The 12992-nt window shown below is 38.9% G+C and overlaps 1 protein-coding gene across 4 annotated transcripts in view; it reads right to left on the reverse strand.

The window, feature by feature from the left end:
• The window catches only part of DMXL2 (Dmx like 2), a 175338-nt gene that overhangs the window by 76858 nt on the left and 85488 nt on the right, over positions 1–12992 (reverse strand). For all 4 annotated transcript variants that reach the window (XM_021673156.2, XM_021673154.2, XM_021673155.2 and 1 more), the window contains exon 15: positions 11033–11150. In XM_021673156.2, the coding sequence (XP_021528831.2) occupies positions 11033–11150 (118 nt within the window). The remainder of the gene's footprint in view (positions 1–11032; positions 11151–12992) is intronic.

The following is a 12992-nucleotide window of genomic DNA, read 5'->3' on the forward strand; positions in this document are numbered from 1 at the left end:
TTTATGGCTGCAGAGTATTCCATGGTGTATATGTGCCACATTTTCTTTATCCAATCTATCATTGACAGGCATTTGGGTTGGTTCCAAGTCTTTGCTATTGTGAACAGTGTCGCAATGAACATACGTGTACAGATGTCTTTATAATAGAATGATTTATAATCCTTTGGGTATATGCCCAGTAATGGGATTGCTAGGTCAAATGGTATTTCTATTTCTAGATTCTTAAGGAATCGCCACACTGTCTTCCACAATGGTTGAACTAATTTACACTCCCATCAACAGTGTAAAAGCGTTCCTGTTTCTCCACAACCTCTCCAGCATCTGTTGTTGCCTGATTTTTAAATGATCACCATTCTAACTGGTATGAGGTGGTATCTCAATGTGGTTTTAATCTGCATGTCTCTAATGACCAGATGATGAGCTACAAACACCTCTGTGCAAATAAACCAGTAATGGATAAATTCCTGAACACTGACACCCTCCCAAGACTAAACCAGTAAGAAGTTGAATTCCTAAATAGACTAATGACAAGGTCTCAATTTGAGGCAGCAATTAATAGCCTACCAAGCAAAGAAAGTCCAGGAGCAGACAGGTTCACAGCCAAATTCTACCAGAGGTAAAAGAGGAGCTGGTACCACCCCTTCTGAAACTATTCCAAACAATACAAAAAGAAGGACTCCTCCCTAACTCATTTTATGAGACCAACATCATCCTGATACCAAAATCTGGCAGAGATGCAACTAAAAAAGAAAATTTCCGGCCAGTATCCACGATGAACACTGATGCCAAAATCTTCAATAAAATACTGGCAAACTGAATTCAACAGCACATCAAAAAGCTTATCCATCATGATCAAGTTGGCTTCACCCCAGGGATGCAAGGCTGGTTCAACATCCACAAATCTATAAACATAATGCATCACATAAACAGAACCAAAGACAAAAACCACGATTATCACAAGAGTAATTAACTTTTATTGAAACTTAGAAAGTACAAAATAAAGCAGAGGCAGAGAACAGGAGAAACCTACACAACTCCTTTAAGAATACAGTTACAGGCCGGGCGCGGTGGCTCATGCCAGTAATCCCAGCACACTGGGAGGCCAATGCAGGTGGATCACCTGAGATCAGGAGTTCAAGACCAGCCTGACCAACATGGAGGAAACCTCATCTCTATTAAAATACAAAATCAGCCGGGCATCAGTGCGGGTTCCTATAATCCCAGCTACTCAGGAGGCTGAGGCAAGAGAATCACTTGAACATGGGAGGCACAGGTTGTGGTGGGCCAAGATTGTGCCATTGCACTCCAACGTGGGAAACAAGAGTGAAACTCCATCTCAAAAAAAAAAAAAAAATCAAGAAGAAAGAAAGAGAAAACTTCATATAAAAACTAAAGAAAACTAAGAAAGCATAGAGGAAATCTTTTGGTCTGACTTGGCAGGGGCATAACAAATATCAAAAGCGAGAAATAAAGAAAAATTTTCATGCAAGTCAATTAAAATATTATAAAGAAAACTACCAACTTTATATAAGCATTGAATTCTGGTAAGTTGGCATATCTTTCCTGTTAGAAATAACGTGATAAGGGGTGGATCCAAGATGGCCGAATAGGAACAGCTCTGGAGTGCAGTTCCCAGTGAGAACAATACAGAGGGTGAGTGAACACTGCATTTCCAAACAAGTTATTGCTGCCCACAGACCAGGAGATTCTCAGGCTGAAAACCTCCACCAGACTCTGGCCTGGCTATTACAGCCGGCACAGCGAGTCTCTGCACAAACACACAAATCTGGGCAGCCGCTTCAACTGGCACCTGGAATGCCTGGGAGACAGAGCGCCCATTCAACTGAAAAAAAGGGGGCTGAAAAAGGGAGTGAGGTGATCTGGCTCGGCAGGTCGCACCCCTACAAAAACCAGCAATCTGAAATGCTTTGGATTTAGAGTTTTGCAGCAAGCACAGCTGGACCTGGGACAGCCTAGCTCTGTTGGGGGAAGGGCGTCCACCATTGCCGAGGCAGTCCACCACCACCGAAGCAGTCTGCCATTACCAAGGCAGTCCGCCACTACTGAGGCAGACTGCAATTACCAAGGTAGTTCTAACTACACCTCTATAAACAAAACCACAAGAAAGTTCACACGGCAGCTGAGCAGAGCCCATCGCAGCTCAGCAATGCCTCTGCTGGCAGACTGTGACTAGGCTATCTCCTTGCTGGACAGGGCAGCTCTGAAAAAAGGCAGCAGCATGTCAGGAATTTATAAATATGGCCCCACCTTCCCAAGACAGAGCACCTAGGAAAAAAGGTTGTTATGAGTTCCTCTGTAACAGACTTAAACGTACCTGACCAGCAGCTCTGAACAGAACAATGGAGCACTTGAGCTCCTATAAGGGACAGACCGTCTCTGCAAGCAGCTCTCTGACCCCCGCATATCCAAAGAGTCACCTCATAAAGGAGAGCTCAGGCTAACAAATGGTGGGTATCCTTCTGGGATGAAGATAACAGAAGAAGAAACTGGCAGCAACCGTTACTGTTCTGCAGCCACTGGAGGTGATCCCCAGGCAAGCAGGGTCTGGAGTGGATCTCCAGCAGTCCTGCAGCAGAGGGGCCTGTTAGAAGGAAAACTAAGAAACAGAAAGAAATAACTTCATAATCAACAAAAAGGACGTTCACTCAGAGACCTCATCCAAAAGTCACCAACTACAAAGATGACCACAGGTAGATAAATCCACAAGATGGGAAGAAACCAGCGCAAAAAGGATGAAAACACCCAAAATCAGAACACCTCTCCTCCTCCAAGGGATCACAACTCATCACCATCAAAGGAATAAAGCTGGATGGAGAATGAATCTGATGAATTGACAGAAACAGGCTTTAGAAGGTGGATAATAACAAACTTCTCTGAGCTAAAAGAACATGTTCTAACCCAATGAAAAGAAACTAAGAACCTTCAAAAAACGTTTGACATAATGCTAATGAGAATAAACAGCTTACAGAAATATATAAATGACTTAATGGAGCTGAAAAACACAACACAAGAACTTCGAGAAGCATATACAAGTTTCAACAGCCGAATCAACAAAGCAGAAGAAAGGATATCAGAGACTGAAGATCAACTCAATGAAATAAAACGAGAAGGCAAGATTAGAGAAAAAAGAGTGACAAGAAATGAACAAAGCCTACAGGAAATATGGGATTATGTGAAAAGACCTAATCTACGTTTGATAAGTGTACCTGAATGTGACAGAGAGAACAAATCCAAGTTGGAAAACACTCTTCAGGGTATTAGTCAGGAGAACTTCTCCAACCTAGCAAGGCAGGCCAATATTCATGTCCAGGAAATACAGAGAACACCACAAAGATATTCCTCAAGAAGAGCAACCCCACGGCACATAATCGTCAGATTCACCAGGGTTGAAATGAAGGAAAAACTGCTAAGGGCAGCCGGACAGAAAGGTCGGGTTACCCACAAAGGGAAGCCCATCAGACTCACAGCAGATCACTTGGCAGAAACCCTATAAGCCAGAAGAGAGTGGGGGCCAATATTCAACATCCTTAAAGAAAAGAACTTTCAACCTAGGATTTCATATCCAGCCAAACTAAGCTTCATAAGAGAAGGAGAAATAAAATCCTTTATAAACAGGCAATTGCTGAGAGATTTTGTCACCACCAGGCCTGCCTTACAAGACCTCCTGAAAGAAACACTAAACATGGAAAGGAACAACCAGTACCAGCCACTCCAAAAACGTACCAAATGGCAAAAACCATTGACACAATGAAGAAACTGCATCAACTAATGGGCAAAACAACCAGCTAGCATCAAAATGGCAAGATCAAATTCACACATAAAGTATTAACCTTAATGTAAATGGGCTAAAAGTCCCAATCAAAAGACACAGACTGGAAAATTGGATAAAAAGTCAAAACCCATCAGTGTGCTGTATCCAGGAAACCCATCTCACACGCAAGGATACACACAGGCTCAAAATAAAGGGATGGAGGAAGATCTACCAAGCGAGTGGAGAACAAAAAAAAGCAGGAGTTGTAATCCTAGTCTCTGATAAAATAGACTTTAAACCAACAAAGATCAAAAGAGACAAAGAAGGGCATTACATAATGGTAAAAGGATCAATGCAACAAGAAGAGCTAATGATCCTAAATATATATGCACCCAATACAGGAGCACCCAGATACATAAAGCAAGTTCTTAATGACCTACAAAGAGACTTAGACTCCCACACAACAATAGTGGGAGACTTTAACACTCCACTGTCAATATTAGACAGATAAACAAGACAGAAAAATAACAAGGTATCCAGGACTTGAACTCAGATCTGGATCAAGAAAACCTAATAGACATATACAGAACTCTCCTCCTCAAATCCACAGAATATACATTCTTCTCAGCACCACATCACACCTATACTAAAATTGACCACATAATTGGAAGTAAATCACTCCTCAGCAAATGCAAAAGAACGAAAATTATAAAAAAAAGTCTCTCAGACCACAGAGCAATCAAACTAGAACTCAGGATTGAGAAACTAACTGAGAACTGCACAACTTCATGGAAACTGAACAACTGGCTCTGGAATGTTGACTGGATAAACAATGAAATGAAGGCAGAAATAAAGATGTTCTTCGAAATCAATGAGAATGCAGACACAGTGTACCAGAATCTCTGGGACACATTTAAAGAAGTGTCTAGAGGAAAACTTACAACAATAAATGCCCACATGAGAAGTGAGGAAAGATCTAAAATCGACACCCTATCATCAAAATTGAAAGAGCTAGAGAGCAAGATCAAAAAAATACAAAAGCTAACAGAAGACAAGAAATAACCAAGATAAGAGCAGAACTGAAGGAGACAGAGACACAAAAACCCTTAAAGAAAATCAATAAATCCAGGAGCTGGTTTTTTGAAAAGACAACAAAATAGACAGACAACTAGCCAGATTAATAAAAAAGAAAAGAGAGAAGAATAAAATAGATGAATTAAAAAATGATAAAGGGCATATCACCAGCTATTCCACAGAAACACAAACTACCATCAGAGCTTACTACAAACAACTCTATGCACACAAACCAGTAAACCTGGAAGAAATGGATAAATTCCTGGACATTTGCACCCTCCCATTCTTAAACCAGGAAGAAGTCAAACCCTGAACAGACCAATAACAAGGGCTGAAGTTGAGGCAGCAATTAATAGCCTACTAACCAAAAAGAGCCCAGGTCCAGATGGGTTCACAGCCGAATTCTACCAGACATACAAAGAGGAGCTGGTACCACTCTTTCTGAAACTACTCCAAACAATCCAAAAAGAGGGAATCCTTCCCAAATCACTTTATGAGACCAACATCATCCTGATACCAAAACCTGACAGAGACTCAACAAAAAAAGGAAACTCCAGGCCAATATCCGTGATGAACATGGATGCAAAAATCTTCAATAAAATACTGGCAAACCGAATCCAACAGTACATCAAAAAGCTTATCCAGCACAATCAAGTAGGCTTCATCCCGGGAATGCAAGGCTGGTTCAACATACACAAGTCTATAAATGTAATCTACCACATAAACAGAACCAAAGACAAAAACTACATGATTATCTCAATAGATGCAGAGAAGGCCTCTGACAAAATTCAACAGTTCTTTATGCTAAAAACTCTCAATAAACTATGTAACCATGGAACTTATCTCAAAATAATAAAAGCTATTTACGACAAACCCACAGTCAGTATCATACTGAATGGGAAAAAACTGGAAGCATTCCCTTTGAAATCTGGCACTAGACAAGGATGCCCTCTCTCACCACTCCTATTCAATATAGTATTGGAAGTTCTAGCCAGTGCAATCAGGCAAGAAAAACAAATAAAGGTATTCAATTATGAAAGGAGGAAGTCAAACTCCCTATTTGCAGATGACATGATTGTATATTTAGAAGACCCCATTGTCTCAGCCCAAAATCTCCTTAAACTGATAAGCAAACTTCAGCAAAGTCTCAGGATACAAAATCAATATGCAGAAATCACAAGCATTCCTATACACCAATAATAGACTTAAACAGAGTCAAGTCAAGTACGAACTGCTATTCACAATTGCTACAAAGACAGTAAAATGTGTAGGAATACAACTAACAAAGGATGTAAAGGACCTCTTCAAGGAGAACTACAAACCACTGCTCAAGGAAATATGAGAGGACACAAACAGATGGAAAAACATTCCATGCTCATAGTTAGGAAAACTCAATATTGTGAAAATGGCCATACTGCCCAAAATAATTTATAGATTCAATGCTATCCCCATCAAGCTACCTATGACCCTCTTCACAGAACTGGAAAAAAACACCTTATGTAATCCCAGCACTTTGGGAGGCCGAGGCGGGTGGATCACGAGGTCAAGAGATCGAGACCATCCTGGTCAACATGGTGAAACCCCGTCTCTACTAATACAAAAAATTAGCTGGGCACGGTGGCGCGTGCCTGTAATCCCAGCTACTCAGGAGGCTGAGGCAGGAGAATTGCCTGAACCCAGGAGGCGGAGATTGTGGTGAGCCGAGATCGCGCCATTGCACTCCAGCCTGGGTATCAAGAGCGAAACTCCGTCTCAAAAAAAAAAAAAAAAAAAACACCTTAAACTTCATAAGGAACCAAAAGAGAGCCCGCATAGCCAAGACAATTCTAAGCAAAAAGAACAAAGCTGGAGGCATTACGCTACCTGACTTCAAAGTACACTACAAGGCTACAGTAATCACAACAGCATGGAACTGGTACCAAAACAGAGATAATAGACTAATGGAACAGAACAGAGGCCTCATAGGCAAAGCCACACATCTACAACCATCTGATCTTTGACAAACCTGACAAAAACAAGAAACGGGAAAAGGATTCCCTGTTTAATAAATGGTGTTGAGAAAACTGTTTAGCCATGTGAAGAAAGCAGAAACTGGACCCCTTTCTGACACCTTACACTAAAATTAACTCCAGATGGATTAAAGACTTAAACATAAGGCCTAACACCATAAAAACTCTAGAAGAAAACCTAGGCAAAACCATGCAGGACATAGGCATAGGCAAGGACTTCATGACTAAAACACCAAAAGCATTGCAACAAAAGCCAAAACAGACAAATGGGATCTAATTTAACTCCAGAGCTTCTGTACAGCAAAAGAAACAATCATTAGAGTGAACCAGCAACCAACAGAATGGGAAAAAATTTTTGCAATCTACTCATCTGACAAAAGGCTAATATACAGAATCTACAAAGAACTAAAACAGATTTACAAGAAAAAAACAAACCCATTCAAAAATGGGTAAAGGACATGAACAGACACTTTTCAAAAGAAGACATTTATGAGGTCAACTAACATGATAAAATGCTCATCATCGCTGGTCATTAGAAAAATGCAAATCAAAACCAGATTGAGATACCATCTCATGCTAGTTAGAATGGCGATCATTAAAAAATCTGGAGACAACAGATGCTGGAGAGGATATGGAGAAATAGGAATGCTTTTACACTGTTGGTGGGAGTGTAAATTAGTTCATCTGTTGTGGAAGACAGTGTGGCGATTCCTCAAGGACCTAGAAATAGAAATTCCATTTGACCCAGCAATTCCATTACTGGATATATATCCAAAGGATTATAAATCATTCTATTATAAAGACACATGCACACATATGTTCACTGTGGCACTGTTTACAATAGCAAAGACCTGGAACCAACCCAAACACCCATCGATGACAGACTGGACAAGGAAAATGTGGCACATATACACCATGGAATACTATGCAGCCATAAAAAACGATGAGTTCGTGTCTCCTTTGTAGGGACATGGATGAATCTAGAAACCATCATTCTCAGCAAACTGACACAAGAACAGAAAAACAAACACCGCATGTTCTCACTCATAGGTGGGTGTTGAACAATGAGAACACATGAACACAGGGAGGGGAGCATCACACACTGGGGTCTGCTGTGGGGGAATAGGGGAGGGACAGCGGGGGGTAGGGTGAGTGGGAGGGATAACATGGAAAGAAATGCCAGATACAGGTGACAGGGGGATGGAGACAACAAGCCACATCGCCATGTATGTACCTATGCAACAATCCTGCATGTTTTGCATATGTACCTCAGAACCTAAAGTGCAGCAAAATATATTAAAAAAAAAAAAAAGAATACATGGTTTGCTGGCATGTTACCTCTTTTTTTTTAAAGTTGCTCTCAAATATATAATAGAAATGAAAAGCTTTTCTATTTCCTTATTTTTAATTTACAGATTTTTTAAAGCTGTGGTATATACCACAAAACTTATAAACCATGCACTCCCAATTCAGACTGAAACATAAGCCCAAATTATCCATATTGCAACATGTCACTAAAAAATGCTTGTCAGGAATTATAATACAACAGCTATAGAAAATTTAATTTCTTAAATTATTGATAAAGCTTGAACTTTTTCTAAATAACTGAATTAAGTTTTCCTGCATAATTTCAATATTATTTTTTATTATTCCCTCTAAATTGTTTTACCTCTTACAAGGAATCAAAAAGAAAACATATTTATAAAACTAGCAAATGAAAATGAAGAAAAAGAGCACAATTCCAGTTTTTACATGGAGTTCCAGTACTATGCATAAGATGTATGTTACAGTTTACATTTCTTTCAGAAATATTAACTATTACACTCCGGGCCATCCATCTATTTAGAGGTACAAGATACCATGAGATGCAAGACTTTGTCTTTCTGGACCAGACTTTTTCAACTAGTTACTGCTGAGATAGACCTCAGACCTCTGTTACTATTATATATCGGATAAATATTATGTGTCTTTTATTGGAATCGCCCCTCCATCCCTGATATTGATCTTCTCCTTAGAGTACTTATTTCATTTATTTATGTTTTTATATTTTAGTTATTTTTCATGTATGCGCATGGTGAAATTGAAGCCATACAGAAAAGGATGTTAGGCCTATTTTGTGTTGCTTTGAAGGAATACCTGAGACTGGGTAATTTATGAAGAAAAGAGGTATAATTGGCTCATGGTTCTGCAGGAGGTACAAGAAGTGTGGTGCCACGTAGCTTCTAGGGAGGCCTCAGGAAGCTTTTACTCACGGCGGAAGGTGAACAGGGAGTAGGCTCACTACATGGCCAGAGCAGGAGTAAAAGAGAGGGGAGGGGCCACACCCTTCTAAACAACCAGCTTTCCAGAGAACTCACTCATTACAACGAGGACAGCACCAAACCATTCATGAGGGATCTACCCCCAGGATTCGCTACCTCCCACCAGGCCCACCTCCAACACGGGGGATTACATTTCAACATGAGATTTTGGCCAACATGGTGAAACAAATCTGGCCAACATGGTGAAACCCTGTCTCTACTAAAAATAGAAAAATTAGCCAGGGGTAGGAGTGGGGTGGTTCGTGACTATAGTCTCAGCTACCTGGGAAGCTGAGGCATGAGAATTGCTTGAACCTGGGAGGTGGAAGTTGCAGTGAACTGAGATCGCACCACTGCACTCTAGCCTGGGTGACAGAGCAAGACTCTGTTTCCAAAAAAAAAAAAAAAAAATTGTATAGCCAAGTTTATTATGTTTTCCTTTTATTTTCTGTGTTTATATCTTGCTTAGAGAGCCCTTCTTTATGAGACTGTAGAAGTCAATTACCACTGAGTTTAAAAAGCAGAGTTAAAAGAGGATATTAAGTATATAATCACCCTTGTTATTAGATTATTTTATTTTTAATGTTTTTCAAATGCCCATTAAAAAACTTATGGCTCAACAACCTTGCATGTTTTTCACATGTACCCCAAAACCTAAAATGCAATTAAAAAAAAAAAAAAAAAAACTTTTGGTCTACCAAAAAAAAAAGAAACAACATGATAAATGGCAGCTACATTTGTTGGAATCCATATTAAAAAGATTAACTCAGACAAAGGTAAGATACTACAGAAAAGTACATTTTAAATCTGTAAAGCAGTACTGCTGTTATAATGATAGTGAATAAAACTGAACATAATTAAATAACATAAATAAGAAAAGTTTTCTGTATGAAGAAAGATATATGAAAGAAAAACAAGTTACTAATCTCAGGCGTGAAAAGATGTTTGAGCTAACCTTCTTAGAATATAGGACCTTAATCTGATTTTCCACTAAAGCAAAGGAAATTATCTGCACAAATTCCATAGAAACAGTTTCCTTAGATGTCTATGCATAATTTTGTGATGAAAACTACACTGAGAAAATTAAATGTATCCACCTGGATAATTCACAATTTGTAACCAAACAAGATTATCTGAAAATTCTTTGTAAACCAAATATTCACAACAGACACTTAATTCTTAAAGTAAGACATGTCTTTTCACTCAAATAGAACATGATGGTTTTATAATTATGAAGTTATATATATACACACAATTTTATTTGCCAATTTAAAAACCTTAAATAAAAGTTTAACTTCTGAAGGGCACATTTTAAACTAAGTTATAAAGTTTAAACTAAACATCATATTGCTTGTTTTTGAAAGGGTTAAACTACTTTCACAAAAAGGAAAAAATACCACACTTTAAAGGGGAAAACTGTGAGATGGTACCTTGCATTGAGTATTTCCATGACGTTTCTAGTGTCCCACACAACTTGATACCTTTTATCTTGTATTCGTCATTGGCCTGAAGCAATTTACTGGGTACTTTTTTAAACATATACTAAAATTAACTGGTTTCCTTAAGACACCAAATGGAACTTAACTACCAATCAAAATAATTTAATTATAGGGTGGAATAATTAAACTTACTTTTTCAAACAAATTAAGGTTCATAAATACCTTTTCTTGGCAAAAGTCTATGTCATTGGTGAACTGTCTTGCAAAATGTAATTTTCACCCACATGCCCTCTTCATCTACAAGCAATTTTGACAGAACTAGTTTATCTGTCAAAAATTATGAAAGTGATAACTTTTGAAGATCCATATTCAATAAAGCTTAGAAAATCATTTTTTTAGGATGAAGGCAAACAAATGCAGACTATTTTTTTAAAGTACCTTGTGATGGCTGAAAAAATATTTCTGTTTCCTTTTTCTCCATATCTTCTTTATGTGGTTTATATCCTATAATGAAGTCTTCTTGAAACACATGAAGCAACTGTGTATTTGAGCCACACTACAAATATAAACAAAAATGAAGAGGTTTTATCTTTGAAATTCCCTATCTCCCAACTCCCATCCACCACCTCCCCAACACTAATGCATAAGAAATATTATCTAACAATTTCTATTCTTTATCTACTATTAATTAGAAAGAAAAAAGCAACAGAAAAAAAAAATCATTAAAACTATCCTAGCTGGGTGCGGTGGCTCACATCTGTAATCCCAGCACTTTGGGAGGCCAAGGTGGGTGGATCATGAGGTCAGGAGTTCAAGACCAGCCCGGCCAAGACAGTGAAACAGCGGCTTTACTAAAAATACAAAAAAAAAATTAGCTGGGTGTGGTGGCATGTGCCTGCAATCCCAGCTGCTACTTGGAAGGCTAAGGCAGGGAAATCACTTGAACCCAGGAGGCAGAGATTGCACTGAGCCCAGATTGTGCCACTGCACTCCAGCCTGGCAAGAGAGCAAGATTCCACCTCAAAAAAAAAACTATCCTGATCAGAGAAAAATTACTTTCAAAGATATCAAAGAAGTGTTAGTAAAAACAAATCAAATCAACAGGTTTGCTTCTCAATAAAAAAAGAAGAAGAAGAAAAGAAAGCTACAAAAACCCAAATTTAAAGAACAGGTAAGCAACCTTCACCACTTTGAGTCTGAAAGCATCACATTCACAACTGGCTGGGGAGGGCTGCATTAACTATGTAAGACACAGTAGACTACTATATAATTCATAGTTTTTTCAATTCCACTGGAGAACCAAAAAACAAAACAAAACAAAACACAGAAAGCTCCTCAAAACATCCCAATAGTTCTGTCTAGTGGGAATTACGAGGGATCCTATAGCAGCCAGTGGGATGATACATCTCTATAGAACGAAACTTACACATAATTAACTAGAACCCCTCAAAGGATGAATGAAACATCACCATGAACTCCTATGCTCCATGACCATGTTTTTTTTTTTTTTTTTTTGAGACGCAGTTTCACTCGTTACCCAGGCTGGAGTGCAGTGGCGCAATCTCAGCTCACTGCAACCTCCACCTCCTGGGTTCAAGCAATTCTCCTGCCTCAGCCTCCTGAGTAGCTGGGACTACAGGCTCGTGCCCCCATGCCCAGCTAATTTTTATATTTTTAGTAGAGACAGGGTTTCACCATGTTGACCAGGATGGTCTCGATCTCTTGACCTAGCGATCCACCCGCCTCGGCCTCCCAAAGCGCTAGGATTATAGGCGTGAGCCACCGCGCCCGGCCCATGACCATGTTTTTTTTTTTTTTTTTTTTTTTTTGAGACGGAGTCCATGACCATGTTTTAAGACTATCACACACATATGTCTACTGAGAACCTTAAGATGAACTGAAATTCAAGGAAAGGCTAGATCCAAACAAAAGCTTATTATGGAAGTGTGTTAAGACAATTAGATGGCAGCCCCAGAGATTTTGAGAAAGGAAAGTAGCTATGATTATCTTGGCATTAGAGCAGGAGTCTATAATCTTATAAAATTAAGGAAAACTTGCCTCTTTACATAATAGAAAGAAATAAAAGCATAATATTAAGTTAGGCCATATAATTTTTGAAAGTTATAGGGTATTACATGTTTCTCCAGGTAGAAACATTAAAAATCTCTTCACGTTCATTGTCTAGAAGGTCACCTCCCCAAGAGACAAAGAACAGATGAAAGAAAAGAGAAGGGTGATGTCTTCATGGATACAGAAATCATATAACACACTGGGAACAAACCTAGAAAGAATTTTAAACTGTCATTTATTATTGCTTACAGTTTACCAGGCTTTGTGTTAAAAATAGTCACAAGCAGGGAAAAAAATGTTCAACAAATATGAAGTAAAATTACTACTT

The sequence above is a fragment of the Aotus nancymaae genome, unplaced genomic scaffold (assembly GCF_030222135.1).
Source record: "Aotus nancymaae isolate 86718 unplaced genomic scaffold, 86718_ANA_hifiasm-v0.15.2.pri h1tg000062l, whole genome shotgun sequence".
Lineage (NCBI taxonomy): Eukaryota > Metazoa > Chordata > Mammalia > Primates > Aotidae > Aotus > Aotus nancymaae.